General features: G+C 37.9%; 1 protein-coding gene across 1 annotated transcript in view; it reads left to right on the forward strand.

The window, feature by feature from the left end:
- Positions 1-17,183, forward strand: part of RSRC1 (arginine/serine-rich coiled-coil 1) — a 171,298-nt gene that overhangs the window by 84,793 nt on the left and 69,322 nt on the right. Inside the window, exon 5 of the mRNA XM_010584955.1 lies at positions 7,590-7,641. Within this exon, the coding sequence (XP_010583257.1) occupies positions 7,590-7,641 (52 nt within the window). The remainder of the gene's footprint in view (positions 1-7,589; positions 7,642-17,183) is intronic.

Here is a 17,183-nt window from a genome sequence, read left to right on the forward strand (position 1 = left end):
CATGATTTTTCTCCACTATAATTCATGTATATCGTGCTTTGATAATTGTGTAGGTCTGACAACATTTAAGATCAACATTTTTGTTACGCTCCATTCTATTTCAACGCTGTACTGGAACATTGTAGTAATTTGCCTTAAACCATAGCTAGCATGTGTTGATGGGAGGTCCATAAAAAGCCTAAAGTTCTTGGCAAATGCGGTATGAACTGTTTCTTGGGGTTAAAATGTTTTCTGTTCCTGTTCAGGCTATTTATCGAATGTAAGAAAATGCTGGGGATTTTGCAATAAAAAAATATTCCTGCTTGTTAGTATCTATAGTTGTCTGCTGTGCTTCTTGGAGACTGTAAACAGCCTGACGATTCCTCAGATTTATTTTTTTTTTCCCTTTTCTTTCCCCAATTTCATCCTCCATAGTAGTAGTAGTGTAAAACTGCTGTGTCAATATAATGTAATTTTCGTGTGTTTCATTTTTAGCTGCTGAACACTTTCATACAGCTAATATGTCAGCTGGATAGTAGTAAAGACAAATTCTCATTTCTTCGTGGTATATAATAGAAAGATAGTTCTGGGCAGGAAGCAATCTGGGAAAAATCTTACTTGCTTGTAAAGTGAACAGAATCAGTGCCATCTCTTACTGGGTACTTTTTCCCAATTTATACATTACCACAGTTTCTCAAACGTTCATTCTTTTTAGAACAGGTAGATCTGTATTAGGTCAGGACACTGGTCCTACCATAGCCTATATCTGAGTGTATTACTGATTGATCGTATCAGCAAAGAAACACTGACTTAGACGTAAATATCGTTTTAACATCCAATCATTTAAGCTGATTTATGTCTGAAAATGTAGAAGTTTAATTCAAATAGTGCCAGATATGCTTATTATGATTCTCTGTTATTAAGTCATATTATGAATTCTTCTCTGGGAATTTTTTTGTGTTTAATGTGAAAAAATGTTCCTCTGTCAATTTTGAATTTGCCACGCTCAAATTCATTGTTTGCTCTGGCTCATGTAAGAAAAAGGTGATGATTACAAGTTCTCAATCTCCCTTTTTTTTGTTTTTTAATATTGTATGGTCCTGTGAGGTATTCTCTAATACAAATAAGTTCTTTATTTTCAGTTTCTTTGGTAATTTTCATGTTTTTTAATCTCCTAATGAGGAATAAATGACTGAAAAGGAATCCAACCATCCCTATGCTAAACAAACATGTCACATAATCTTTTCCATAATTTGATCAAACTCCATTTAAAAGATAGCTGGGGTTAGGGTTCTTTGTTGCTCTTTTTCTGTTGAGATAGATTTACTAGAATTGGGATGTATAATACTTCAGGTGACGGCAGGCCACTGACTTACAGAATATATTAAAATGAAATTACATATCTATCCCCTTTGTTTAATTTTTGTCATTTCTTCCTTGTCTTTTCTCATTACTGATATACATTGAGGTCTCCTTTTAGCTGTCCACAACGATGCTAAACTGTTTTTTCCTGAATTGATGCTGTTCTTTGAGAAGGCAGTAAGGTAGATGAGAAGTTCTCCCCAATGTGCATTACTCTGTATTTATCAGCATTACAATTTCTCCTGTTCTGTGCTCCTATTATCACTTGATCTGGTTAAATCTGTCAGTCTGCTGTACCCCTAAAACCTGTATTTACCTGTAAATTTGATGGAATGCCATCATTCAATGTCTTTCCCAGATCCCTAGTGCAGCTGTAAAACCAGTCTCCATTTTAATGTGGAACAGGTAGCGGTTCCTAACACCTGTGAGAAGTGGTCTGGGCTTGTTTTGTGCCTTGATTACTTCTTTTCTTTTCTTATGCGGGACTTTTTAATTCAAAGCTTTTGGCACGTCAATGACAACACCAGCTTGTCTTTCCAAGCTACTGTGTCAGTGTATTTGAGGAGGTTGAATAGACTCATGAGATGTGGTGGTTTTTTCACTGAAGACATCATTTAGACAATACATTAATGTGATCGCTTTTCCTTTTGCTCTGCGGAGCCTCTCCTTTATCCGTGTGCCCTCCATCCGCTTAACAGGAGGGCCGCTGCCATTATCCCTGCAACACAGTTCTCCTCTTCATCCCAACTAACCACCACCTCACCTCACCTCCTGCCCTTTCCACCATCCGTGCGCGCAGCTGCCTACCAGCTGCCATCTAGAGTCTCAGACTATTAAGGATGTGCAGGTTTAAATGCAAGAAGACTGCACTTCCAGGCGTTTCCTGAATTGTGGGAAGAGTTGATTAGCTTCAATATTATTATTTTTTTTCCCCCCTGTTCAGTTCCTCTGGTTTTGAGTGAAAAGCAAGCCTGAGAAGAATGTACAAGCAGAATCACTTGATAAAGCCTCTAGAAGAGTCATGGTTGCAGTAACGCTGGGGAATTTCTCTTATCCTCTCAGCCTCACCAACTTTTCTTTTTCTGGAATTCACTGCAAACGAGATTTGCTTTAGGTTTCTGACCCGCTTTGGAAGTATTCCCAGTAGTTTTGGATAGCCGTTTCTTCAGACAACTAGAAAACTCATGTTTTGTTCTTTCTTTTTCTTGTTACACTTTTTTCTTAACCTTCTTTTGAGCTCATCAGGCATTGGGAAGGGTTAGATAAATGTCCCCAGGAAACTGATGATAGGCTGGAGTTAAAAGGGCAAGATGGATTTGAGCTTTCAAAATCATATATAAGGTTACTTAATTAGTGTTTATTTGCTGAGTCCTATGGGTATTGTTTTGATTTTGTTTTTTAAACTGGAATTTTACTGTATACATTTGCATCAAGAGCAATTTGAACCTGAGGAAATAACATCTTGCTGAGGAAATCTGTATTTGGCACAACTACAATTCATATTCTATTTTCAATTGCAATGTGTGGTTGTGCTAATATCATCCCTAAAATATGAGCAGGAGCATACTCTATTGCCACTGTTACAATGGTGTTTGGCCATGAGGCCGTGAGTTTTCTTCAGGAAGAAGCCTGGACACAAACCTTTTCTTCAGGGGCAGGGAGAGACATAACATTAAGACATTTCAACTGCTATGAGCAAACTAGCTTGCAAAGTTGGGAGATCTATAGCTTCATAGTTTTCTAATGTAATATACTGCCTGTAGGAAATTCTGGTTTTATTAGTAAGTGGAAAAACTTTTAAATTTTGAACTTGACTATTTTTGTTAAACAAATTTGATATCCTACATCCTCTTTGCAAGTAGAACATTAAATTATAATTTCAGGCAGCACGTGTATCTAAGACAGCTAAGGAATGTCGATCATGTTTGCTCTGGGAAGCATGGCACTTAGGGGCTGTCACTCATCTCTGTTGGTAGAGATGTAGAGGGCTTAAGGACTGCTATTTTTGTCTTTATCAAATGAGAAGATAAAACATTTGTGTAAAAAAACCTACAAAAACTGATCACTATCGCACTAAGGTTTGTTAGGCTTTTATAGAGATGTTCTAAGAGAGAGAAGTCTTGTAGTTAAATTATACCCAACCAATGTCATTAGTGACAAATAGGAGGAATTGAACGTGTCCAGTTTTAGCACGGACAATAAACACCAGTGACATATTCAAGATGAAAATTCCTTATTCATAAAAATTAGGTAAGAGAGCATTGCAACTCAAAATACTGCAGCATCATTAACTGCTTGAATCTTGTGATAATGTAATGTTTTCCAATGCTGACAAGAGCCACATGCACTACTTAACAATATTCACAGTCATTAGGTCAAACAGAAGTTTGGACTCTTTTTAAACTCAATGTTCCTCAAATTTTTTCCTCAGTGTTCTCAAGTGTATTTTCACTTTAATATTATTTTTCAGTCAAAAATGTTTATCATGCCTCACAAGTAGCAGGAGGATTTTGAAAAATAAAATCTAGTAGCTGAATTGAAGTGTTTGTTTCAACCTGTTAATTAGTTTGGTAAAATTTAAAAGCTGAATCTCTCTTGCAGTTGACTATTTTGAAAGCAAAATATGACACTGATGGCATGTCTGAAGCTGCCCATCAAGCACATGACTTGCTTCCTGTAGCTGCTAGTGGCAAGCAACTTGTGTGTGGTTTTTTACATAATAAGCACCAAATTTAAAGTTATGAGACACTGGTTTTAGTGCAGTTTTATTAAATATATACTATTTATGAAAGCAGTGGCAATGTAATACAGCAGACATACTGTGAAGAAATACAAGTTAAGAAGGATGTGCCACATCTTCCTAAAAAAGCTTGCTTTAAAAATTGAATACATATAATCAAATTTTTGCTTGACATATTAATAACAATTACTAATCACATGGATATTTCTGTTTTATGGTATCCTATAGAGTACCATGGTTTTCTAAAGCATAATTCCAGTGTGTTACGACACACTTTTTGCTGTATGTAAAATTTGCTGTTAGGGATGCTTGACACACCTCGTGTCATTTTACGATGTACCTGTTAGGGAATTCCTTTCCTGCTTTTACAGGTAGTGGTCACCTTCATCAGCTGTTTCTATAAATCCTTGGTACTTTTTTTTTTTTTTACGCTGTTTTGAATTCTTTTCCTTCTGTGTTGTGTGACCGTAAGTAAAGTATGAGGGTTCATTTTGCAACTTGTGCTCGACATCACTCTGATAATGTTTCCTACTCCAATCATTTCACCATTTTTAAGTTTCCTGAGGGTCTTTCTGAAGTTTGTCACTTAATGGTTTTCTAAATCAATACTAACCTCCAGTAGTCAGTCTTTCTCACACATTGCTAACGGCTTGTTTGGGGGTCTAATTGTGATTTTCAGAAGAATTCATCTTTGTCCATTTTCTCAGAGCATTGGCCTCATCCACCAGTTGGACAAATGTTTTCTGGAGCCCAGCTAGTAACCTTTATTTAAGAACCCTTTATCCATTCGTTGTTCAGGGCATATCGATTGATAATAGAAAGGCATCTATACGAAATTCTCCTGTGGGTATACCAACGTCCACGAAGCAATTGAGTATCAGTTAGCGCTAGGGCTGCGGTCAGGGCAAAGGGGAAGATGCCTGCAAAGCAATGGCGCGTGCAGTTTCCAATGGGATATTGCTAAGTAAAAGAAGAATTTTAGTGTAGCCTACCTTAGACCGACAAGACGCATTCATACCTGCATGAGAGGAGTGGGAAAAGAGCATTTTGAGCTGTGTGGAGCATTTCAGAGCAGGGGGGAGCGGTTGTGTCAGCATTGGTGGAGCTTCATGTTTAGTGCTGGAAGGCATCACCTGTACCGCTGCTCGCTGCTTTCCCTTCTCCTCCGTCTGGAGCCTGGTTTAATATTTGCTCTTTCAGGGAATTATTGTTGGTGTGGTGGTGTTAGATGTTGCCACTGTGGGCTCTGAATACGGTAATAACTGTCAGTGAAACATCTCTTTCTCCGGCCTATAGCACTAAACAGACTGTTTCGCTGTCAAAAAGAAGAGATCCTTTCATTTGAGAGATCTGTGTATTTTTTGTTAAGTATCTAACTGGATAACTGCTTTAAGAATAGAAAAACTGCATCTCTTAACACAACCAGTCCCACAGCATTTGAGACACACTCCAGTCTTACAGAAAAAAGCCGCTTTGGAAATGCGTCGGCTCGTGCTGCTGCCCGTGTTGGGCAGCCCATAGGAGCGAGTCGCAGCCTGGGGGGATGCTCGAGCAAACCGCTGAGGCTGTGGGGATGCACTTTGGCCCAGGCAGTGCTGTGCCCTTCATGCTGAGGGTGGTGGATCATTAAAGTCAATCAAACACTTTGTTACAGAATGGACAAGACGAATATAGGAAACTGATTTAATGTAATGTAAGCGTTACTGGATGCCAGAACCCAACCGACGGGTGGGGTTGCACAAAGACTTGCACTGTTCATGTGAAGACATGAGCGCAGGTAGTATTTTAGACCAAACACTTTTCCTTCTCTGCTAAATTGCACTGCAGTATTTTGCCATACTGAAGTAACCCTGGTGATTTTTTTTTTTTAAATCTAAAGTTGTCATAGGAATGGAAAAACCGCAAACCCAAGTACGGCTTTTCTGAAACTTAGTAAGTTGGGCAAGTTTGTTCTGGATGGAAAGCAGATCTTTTTCTTCCTCTCCTTTCTTTCTTCTAGTGATGTATTTAATATGCCAAAACATATTGTAATAATTAGTTCTTTGCAAGAGGAAGAAATTTGAAGATATTTTTACAATAAATTTCAAGATTTTTCTTGCTGCCACCAAGATTAGTGGTCAACTCTAATGGTAGCATTGGTATAGTAGTTATAACAATAAATTTTGCCCAATAATTTTGGGTTTGTGCAAACAGCTAGCAAAATTCTAAACTAAAAATATTAGACCTTTGTACAACTAAAATCTGGATCTTCATTTAAATTTCCTTTTTCAGTCTGCGGATTAACGTAACGTCTTTCATATTGCATGCTAATGAATGGAGCAGTCTGTAAATTCTTGTAGTAGAAATTGAATTGTTCTTTGTCATCAGTTAGCCTCTCTTAATAGGTACAGACATAACGTAAAACAAAGTGTTAATAAATAAATAAAAAGAAATAAACCCATAAAAATCAGAAAGTGGGGTTTTTATGAATCGTAGAAGGAGGCCATTTTATACAGATTATATTTTACAGTAACACGATATCAGTCCTGCTGTAAAAGTCTGTGTTCAAGCACAATGCAATCTGAGATGTCTCTGGTTGAGAGAGATTTTGAGAAAAGCAAATTCTCTTGCCCCACAGAGCATCATCGGTTGGGACATTCATAGCGAAGAGCTTTGCCCGATTACCTTGCTTAACATTTGTATGGCTAATGGGGTGAAACTGGAAGGGAGTACACTTAGACTGGTTATCAGAAGAAATGTTTTAGTAGCAATATCTGCCTAGAAGAGTTTTCAAAGCTGAACAATGACACCAAAAATTTCCATCATGTTTTGTTTTTAGTGCAGAGCAGAAACCTCCCAAACTTTTCAGATGCTTACAGAAATAATCAACTTCTGAACTCCGTGACAAATGTGGTTTGTGTATAAATTTAACTGTGAAAACATTTGAGTGGCTTCAAAATTAGAGGGATGGCAAGCACATTGGACACAGTAAAACATCACTTGGAATAATTAGCATAGTGGGTACACAGCCAACAATATGTTCCTCAACCCAACAGATGTGAAGAAATACCTTAAGGAGAGGAAAAAATCAAAACAGATAACAGAAGAAGTGTGAAAAGCTCACCATATTAATCATATTAAAACCAGATTTGGAGCATGCTTATGTAGCCACATATTTTTGTGTAATGGGGTCACCAAGGAGCTGGGACGGATTTGCTGTTGGAGGACTCGGGCAGGAGCTGGAGGTGGGCTTCAGCCTGGCCGTGGCGGTGGGTGCTCAGGCTGGTCAGGGTGCCACAGCGCTACCTAAATGGGACGGTATTTTCTGAAAATTTACCTGGTAGTTTCTAACTGAAATATGAGAGTAGTAGTTTCAGTCTGGAAGTTTCTTTGGATGGCGTGGAGGACTGAGTCTCTGGCGGAGGAGAGAGCTCCCCGTTGGTGGTGGCAGTGCCGTGGTCGGTAATGGGGGATCTTGCGTGTCGAATGTGCAAACAGTTATGAAGATTTATAAATCCTCTCTTTTCAGACTCCTGCTGAACAGGCCAAAGCAAGATTACAGCTGGTTCTTGAGGCAGCTGGTAAGTGTTGCTATTATAAGTAAAATTATATTCTTCTTATATTTAACTTCTGTAATATTAGATAGTAATTTTATCCTTTTCTGTTTGGCAAATGCTAAGTCTCTTTCTCCATAGCTCACTTCAATTTCTGGTTAAGATGAAACTGGTGTGCAGCATCATTGGCACTTAGTAAATCCCTGTAAGGAGATAAAAAAAGTAATTTTTTTTTGCTGTTGAGAACCAGCATTCAGACTTATTGCTGCTGCTGCTGAGACTTTACTCTCAAAAATTTGCTTTTGTTTCTTTATTTTTTAGCACTGAACTGAATTAGTGCATGTATATATCTATATTTATTTATTTGAAGTTGTAGCTGAAATATGTAGCAAGCTTTCCAAAAGGCTCAAATCAAGAGGCTGAGCTACATATTAGTTCTCTACAGAGAGAAACATTCCGATTTAGTCTGGCACTAGTAAGAAGGAAGGCAAGAGGCATATCTGGGTAACTATTTTTAATTTTGGATTAATTAACTATAATTTAAATAAAAATTGGAGAAATCCTGTAGTTTGATGGAAGGTCTAAAACTTTAAAGAAATTGTTGTCCTATTATACCACAGCTGAGAAGATCATTCCTTTCATCCTGCCTTTTTTGCCAGTGTTGTATTGAAGGCCATGTTAAAGCTCAGAGACATGGCTGTTCCCAAATGGGCAGGAGTTCCACTTCTCTGGTTTATTTTTGCTAATCTAATAGTGTTCAGTACGCAGCTTTGACACGCGCTTCCCAGGTTTTCCCCTGTGGAAGTTGCTGTGGATTCGACCTGTGGTGTAACTCAGACCAAGGTCCGTTTTGCTCCTTGCTGGGTTCGATGGAGGGGTTTGCGTCCTCTCTTCACCCGCTCTCCGAACAGTTATTTACAAGAGCTGCGTGCGTTTTGATGCACTTGCACTAAGATTGTGAAAACATTACTCGAGAACCTTCCACTGCAGTAGGGTTGTGGTAATAATAATAAATTTATAAATTAATAATGATCCTTTTATAGAACATTAGTGGATGTTCCTTAGGTACTTGCATTTGTCTTCAGATTATTAAAATAATGATTTAATGCTCTGAAGTGGTAGTCTGTGTTGAGGTTTGTAATCCTAATTAATTTCTGTATCTTATTTTAATTTTCCCATTAAAACTCTGTCAGTTTGTCACGCAAAAAGGATAGCTTTCTATGCCTCATACACGTTGTGATAAATACATATTTGTCTTTAGTTCAGCTTTCATCTCTCATATATGTATTTTTAACTTAAAAACAGCAATTTCCAAGAAACACCATTTTTTACTTTTTCCCCTTACGGAAACCTTCTGTTTTAAGGAATACCCATCTTTTCACATTGCTGATTTTTTTTTTCAAAAATGCACCTAGCCTTTTGTATTGTATAGCTTCAAATGCATTCATTGTTCTCCATAACTTTTAATAAATCTTTGAAGCATATAATTATAAAATAGATGTGACAGCACTGACCTAAAAAAGCACAATTTGTGTATACTACTCACATCTATCACACCTCATTTTTTAATTTAACACCTGGGAAATGTATAAAAGATATCTATGGGTTGTATATCATCATGACCTGGGTCCCAAAAATTTCCAAAAACATATAAGAGGTCTATGACATTGTTAAATTCAGATATTCACAATTGAAGTCTGAAACTTAGATTGAAGCTGCAAGCTGTTCATAAATAACTCCAGAGAGTTAATCTGTTTCTCTTACATCCAAAATACAGAAAGAAGTTCTTTCCTGGCTTTATTTAAGTCTTAGTAGTCTCAGGCATTTATGAGATCATCCCCCCACTTTCTTCCCCCAGTCCTGTATTCAGTCAATTAAATTGAATTTTTATTAAATTGGTGTGAGAGGAGTGTTGGAAATGTTAATAATGGTGTTTTGATATCTTCTTGTGTGTTTACTTATCGCAAAATCAGCACTTTTTTCACCTTTAAGTTTAAAAAAATGAAAAGACATCTATGTTAGACTGTTACTGAGCAGCTTTTCAAGGAGTTCACAATCAACAGGTTAATTGTTGTTGCTGTTGTAGCATGATGCTGTATGATATAATGGAATATAATGTAAATTTAAATCTGTACTTTCGTAGTGATGAACAAAGCTGTTTGCCTATGTAGCGCTCGATACAGTATCCACCTCAAACTTGTGAATTAACTTGTAGAGTATCTGGCTGTACACATTATAGGAATTGCTCCAGTCCCACTAAGTGGGGGGGGAAGAGCTGTGCTTTATTCAGAACGTATTATCTACATTTTAATGGTTGTTAATGACACTGTACTCCTCTATGGTTTGGACAAACAAAACAGTCTTACCTTCTGCAATGGCTCAAAATTGCCAACAAGTGTTGGTGAGGTGTGTGGGAAGGTCCCTTTGTCGTTCATCTCTATTGACATGCTCTTGTGTTGGCATTCCATTCCCCTTTCCCTGACATTTCCATGCCATTAATATCCCATCTCCCATGATAATCTAACATTTTCTTATATTGTTTGTATTCAAATATATTTGCTCATTTCATTCGGAAGCTTACCATATCTTACTATACCTTGAAAGACTTAACCTAGAGAAAATTTACTTTTCTTACTTAGGAAATTTTTTGGTTCTTAATATACTGGAAATGCCTTTGGATAAACATAATGCAAATATAGCAAATGGTACCTAACTGTGTAAGGGGACAAACATTTATGTGCATAAACCGAAGCTAGTTTGTCTATAAAATACCAGTGGTTTTTGTAAGAGCAGTCTGACTTTAAATTGAAGCTGACAGTGGGTTTTGAAGTTTGCTTACGGCCTTTCCCAGCAGTACATTTATCTCCTACTTGAGTTTATAATCTGCTATTCGCCATAGCCTCATGATATTTTTAATTTATTTTCTTTATTTTACTCTCTATATTTCCCTTTTGTTTAGCCCTATCAAATGGTCTAAATTCCGATGTATATCTTTTGTCAGTGCTGCTACTGTAGATTAAAGCATTCTGTTGAAAAAGGGAAGCGAGACTGGGATGTAAGTTTGTTGTGTATGTGTGGAAAAATTGAGTGTGTGTGCTATTGGACATTCAATTTGAGAAAAGAAATTGCCTGTAAGTAATGATACAACTTTGCAACAAGTCCCGGCTGAAGTGGAGAAGTTAATTTTTATCACATTTGTCTGTGCTGGAAATGGTAATAGAATGTAGCTTTAATGACTTATATTGACTAATTAAACATAGCGCAGGAACGGTGGCAGGTTAACTGGCACTCTGCTGGGAATACTGCCCCGTCTACGCTGCCTGCGCTCTCCTCCAGCCTGTGTGTGAATATGAAAAGTCATGTTCGGGAGAAATTCTTTATCGTTGATAACCGTTTCATTTGAAACTTCTCTCAGTACCTGGAACATATATAGAATTGAGGGAAAACTATTTGATATCAGGGCTTAAGTTCAGGTGCTTTCTTCAGATTGGGCACAGGAACAAATACATATTTGTATGCAATATACACACATATTTTTTAAGAGAAGGCATTTGGGCTGTTGCTTTATCAGAGAGCAGAATGTCTGAGGATATTTTGTTCAAATTTAAAAGCAGGAATTCCCAACCTTTCTCCAAGCATAGGAAATGTCAGTCCAAAAGCTGGCTGCACTCTGTTCATGTGCTTTAGGCTAGTAAAACAGCTAACCCTGCTTTCATGCCAAGTACCACATTCGCTACAGACAAGAGGCACTTTATAAGGGGTGTGATTTCCAAAAGAATTAAGGTACAAAAAGGTTTAGACAGTCCTTGTTTTGCTTTACTCTTCTGATGTTTCAGTGAAATATTTACATGTTAGAGTTGTCTTCTCAATCTGAAGGTGTTGGTGTGTGTGTGTCTCTCCCTGTTTTTTTTTTTTTTTTTTTTTTGCTTCATGTCAACCTATTGACATGGAAATTATGTGGCTTTATCCCTGTGGCTTTTTAAAGCAAGAGAAAGTGGTATATTGAAATGCACTAGTTATGTTATGGATTTACAGAGTATAGGTTTGAAAGTGCTTTCAGTATGTCAACTTTTCCAAGTCCTGTTCTAGTACAATGACCATAGTTTTAAAAAGTTAATTACACATCATTGTGTTCCCCTCGCTCTTTGCTGCTTGCTTCATCACCAGACATGCTTGATTTTAGGGAAGGTAGGTCCAATGGCCAACTGATCAGCCTCAGCAGGAATTGTAGATATTTAGCATCTTGGGAAAATCTGCTTTTACTTAGATATTAATTTAGGGAATAACAGCCAATTTCTCTGAAAGACAAAAGATAGCAAATAGTAAACCAGACTCTCTTTAATTGGATTTTTTTTTTTTTTTTCTGGTGCATTTTGGGGATGGGAATTGTGACTTCTGGTCTCTCATTGTGGGAGAACTGGTAAAATAAAAAATATTCACCTGTATTTGTGAGGGGAGGAGGGGAAGATGGCCATGTTTATATTCAGGTGGTATAGCACTGTCAAGAAGTTTTGACTCCAAGTCCTTCATTCATGCCAACTTTGCTATGCACTTTGTGAAATAATTTTTTTCTTTGTTGTGTAGATTAATATCAGCATCTTTGTTCTCATTAAGCAGGGCAATACTTGAAGATACTGAAGCATCCACTTCAATTTTTAAGGCAACTATGTCTGATTTATAAAAACTGTCATTCAGTAGAAGTTGTTGGTCTCAGCTATAAATTTATATTTGCACGACTTTATTTCCTTCTTAATATTGAGATACAAGAAAGCCTTTTTAGCATCCTCTAACAATATCACAGCAACTTGCCATGTTTGAGCAGATGTTAAGCAGGCAATAGTTGAATGTTAATTTTGAGAGGGTGGTATGTTTAAGCCTATCTGAAGTATGTTGCATGTGGGCCTTCCAGACTTAGCTACAATGCTTTGTCTCTTGGGAGAATTTTAAAGCTAAACCTCTTTCTTTTTGTCACTCTATATGGACTCTCTCAAGTCAGTATAAAGCAGATCATCCCTGGGCTAAAGCTCTTCAGCTTTTGTTATTGGGCTCTGTAGACCTGTAATTAGGCCTCCTGGCAGGCCTTGCAGGCCAGTTAATGGTCATATGGAGTTTCTATGAGGCAGACTGGCTTTGTGTAAATCCTTCGTAGGGATACGTTTATGGGTCACTTCCTACCAGGACCGGGCTTTGTGCCGCTGCCCCACGGGCTGACAGGGAGCAGGTTCCCTTGACCATCGACAGCTCAGTTTGTGGCGCACAATCTACCCGGCTAATCCCCAGTGTAAACAGAGGATTTAGCTGAGCTTCTGTCACTTACAGTTGCCAAACCACTTGGGTGTCTGTGATTTCTTTCCCAGACTTCATTACCGAAAGACGGAGAAGCACAGAAGATTTGAGCCGGGGTTTTGTGTTAAACGTTTGCGCGCTCCTATCGCTAATTTTAAGGAAAAAGTTCGCTCTGCTTCGAATCCTGCCTTGCTAGAAGCCTTAAGCTTGACAGAATACCTCAGAACTCTAAAGCTGGTTAATTTGTGCCGTAAATTGTTGTACGGCGCCCGTGTTTTCTCATAAAGATTAAAAAAGGATGAATATTCCAAACTGTAAATGTAGTGATATGAAATAGCATGTGGACGTTTCAAACTATCAATATTGCTGCCTTTACCAAAGTAGTCTGAATGTTTTTCTCTGATGATAAGCAGAAATTTCTTACTCTCCTTATAAAGACGATGACAAAAGGCAATTGATCTGGATTTTCAAAGGTCTAGAGTTGAAATAAGTGACTGATCTATTTTTGGAATCTGCATTTCAATCTATGGCTGAAAGAGCATTCAAGAATAGAGCATTTTTGTGCAAAGAATTCTTGACAGAGTTTATTTAAAGGAAACTTTAGAACTGACACGCTAATATGACATTAGCAATATGCGGTAAAAATTGATGAATACAAATCATAAGCATTTAAAATTTATCAGATCTGTTTGGCAGCAATTCTGGGTATTGGATATTTAACTCATTATCTTTGGATTATACTATCAAATTCCTCCCTTTAATTTTGTACCATGCATCTTTATTACATATTATGTATTCCTTAAAAAGAAAATTACTGAATCTAGCAAGTATTTTTGGCCTTAGCTGTTGTAAAAATGCAAGTGTCTTATAATACCTATTGCATTTTTTCAAATCTACCCATGGGGAGAAAAACCCTAATTTGCACTCGGTGCCTCATAAATAGATAGTCAAATATTCTCTACTTTCTGGTATCAAAATGGCTCATAACAGATGTGGCTGAAAGGACCACATACGTAGACTGTATGATTTTAGTCTGGTGGAACTAATAGGATCACTTGCTACTTCATAGATTCTTGCTTTTCTTTTACTTTAATAAAAACTGTTTAGTTAAATAGGATGGCCTCTATTTTGCTCTTTTCTAGCTATGCAAAGTAGTAAGGGAGGCAGGTGGCAACAAGTATGAGGAATTTCCTTTTATTGGTGCCTATTTTTGAATGCCCAATTTATAAAATGTTTATGGATTTCTCATTTTGATTATGGTTTTCTTACTTTTGATTTTGCTCTTTGTGTTCTTTCCACTGAAAACTTGATGGCCTTAGTTTGAATTTCTAATTATGCAAACAATTTTAGAAGGATGGGTAACGTGTTGGTTTACATGCAGAAAGGATGAAATAATCTGTAAAATATTTTACCTGTTTCGTGGGAATTTAAAAATAGCTTTTAAAATAATGCTTTCCCCAGAAATTGTAAGAAATTGAACTTATAACAAGCTTAAAAGTTGCTGAATATTGAAAAAGAGATTAATATACTTACTATGTGGGTATGCTCAGTTTGATTTAATATAAAATCCTTACTTCTATCAATTTCAAACAGTTGTTTTGAGTAGTGTCTATTGACACTTTGGATAATTGAATTTTACTTCATTTATATAAAAATCTCAGTTCTGTGAGCAAAGATGTCTTATTGAATTACCTTTTCTCTATATGACAACACGGATGTAGGCGCTAAAAATGTTTTTAAAAGTGTTTTGTGCAGCATTTCTTGAACCCCAAGCTAAGGAGAATTTGAATGGGTAAGAATCTGTTCCTGATGCAAACACCACCAAACAAGCAAGACCTGGGTACGTGTATGTGGGCGCGGGCAAGCGCGATGCCTGAGCACCCCAGGGTTCGGGTGGGACGTCCTCCCCGGACTCCAGCGCAGAGGGAGCCCAGGGACCTGGGCAGAGGATGCAAAGAGCTGCATCTAATTGCTGCATCTTTTAAATAGCTTGGCCCCATCCCACGGCAGGTAACTTGGTCACTTGTGCTGCTGCCAGCAAGCGTTTGTGGTTGACAACCTCCTGCTCCCTTGCTCTGAGAAGGCTTTCAAGCACAGGATCAGGACCTTGGGGGTTGTTATAATGCAGGCTACAAAACAGCATGTAGTAATTATTGAAGATTAAATTTGTATCATGCTCTTATACTGATGACAAGCTGTTAAAACATTACAAACAAAACAAAAAAAAGAAGTGGATTAAGAGAAGTTTTAGGTTGGACTTCATGAAACTCACTTTGCAAGGTTGTCCTGAAGAGGCCAGAAATTTTTTCATGTTTTCAGAAATAAATTGAGGAGAAACTGTCATTCCCATTGCTGCTGTGGTTTCAACTACAAGCATTAATTGTTTGTAGCCCCAAGAAATTGCCATTTATGATTTTTCTTGCTTAATGCCTTTGTCGTTGCAATACTCTTCCTGTTTTGTATCTTCACTTTATGCCTGAGGTTTGGTCAGGAGTAGAAGGTTTTGCTGTTTTGCCTCTCTATTCCTCATGTGAGCAAGTGATACAGAAAACTTGAGAATGAGACTGACAACTTGAGAGAGAAATGAAGGGGAAGGTGGGTGGAGAAAAGATAAAACAGTTGTTCTGAAAATGTGGATGTGAGGCATAGCTATCGCAATACACCCTCAATGATAGCTTTTTTCAAATACTAAGGTAATTATCTATTTATTTGCACATGTTAGCATTAAGAATTGACTGGTACAGGGATGGGCAACCACAGACACAGGTGTAGTGTTTGGCACTGTCCTGGTTTTGGCTGGGACAGAGTTAATTTTCTTCTTAGTAGCTGGTATAGTGTTGTGTTTTGGCTTTAGGATGAGAAGAATGTTGATAAAACACTGATGGTTTCAGTTGTAGCTAAGTAGTGTTTGTACCAAGCCAAGGAGTTTTCAGCTTCTGATGCCCAGCCAGCAAGAAGGCTGGAGGGGCACGAGAAGTTGGGAGGGGGGACAGCCGGGACAGCTGACCCAAACTGGCCAAAGGGGTATTCCATACCATGTGACGTCATGTCCAGTATATAAACTGGGGGGAGTGGGGCTGGGAGAGATTGCCACTTGGGAACTAACTGGGCATCGGTCTGCGAGTGGTGAGCAATTGCATTGTGCATCACTTGGTTTGTATATTCCAATCCTTTTATTATTATTATTGTCATTCTATTATTGTTATTATTATCATTATTAGTTTCTTCCTTTCTGTTTTATTAAACTGGTCTTATCTCAACCCACGAGTTTTACCTTTTTCCTTCTGATTCTCTCCCCCACCCCACTGGGTGGGGAGGGGGGAAGTGAGTGAGCGGCTGCGTGGTGCTTAGTTGCTGGCTGGGGTTAAACCACGATAGGCACTGATCAAGATTTGGGCTGGCAGTAGTGACTAACGCTTTGGTTAAATGTGGTTTGTACTAAACAGAGAGGTTATTTGTCATTGGTTAATATAGGAAATAAATAAATGTGTGAAACAGTAGTGTCTTGCATTTGTGAATTGCAAAAAACTAATGCAACGAGTTAGATTCCTCCCATCTGCAGCCTCTCTAACTGACATGCAGGCATACATGGTGATCCTTTCACGCATACCAATTAGGATGCAAAGAGATAACGATCAAGTTCCTTGGATTCCTACTTTTATGACTACTCTTGAATGACTGAGTAACAACAGTTTATTGCTTTTATCCAGCTGTATCTGACCTGGGTGATGTTTTCTCCCACTGGTCTGAAAGAGAGACTGAACACGCTGTTTATTGGTACCCAAAGTACCAAATCTGAATTATGTTCATCAGCCTAATGTCTTATTTTGTCTGTCTGCCCAAACACTTAGAGCCAACTAGTAGAGGCTTTGGTAGGAGGTCTGAATATTCCCCCCACTTCTCTTGGTTCATTATTGGAGATAAACGGAAGAAACCACATCTGTGGATTTCATTAACTGTTTTACTTTCTTTTGTGTCGCTCCATTAACCCCCCAAGTGAAACTGAAGTCCCTCAGAAGTACTTTTCTGCCAGAAGATCATGCAGAAACTTAAGGAAGAACTTCACACAGAAGTTCATAGGGCATTTTATTCTTCTTCAGTGAATACGTATTTTCAACAATTTGTTCTACAGTGAATTATTTCTTTTTTTTTTTTCTTCTTTCCTGGAGTTCCTAAAAATAGCTGATGCCATGGAATTCCTTTGGACATTGTTCAACAACAACAACAAAAAGTTATCATCTTGTTGTTATAGTCACAAATTATTGCTTGGAAGTGTTTAACAC

This window comes from Haliaeetus leucocephalus, unplaced genomic scaffold (genome assembly GCF_000737465.1).
Source record: "Haliaeetus leucocephalus isolate CR32 unplaced genomic scaffold, Haliaeetus_leucocephalus-4.0 Scaffold1014, whole genome shotgun sequence".
NCBI lineage: Eukaryota > Metazoa > Chordata > Aves > Accipitriformes > Accipitridae > Haliaeetus > Haliaeetus leucocephalus.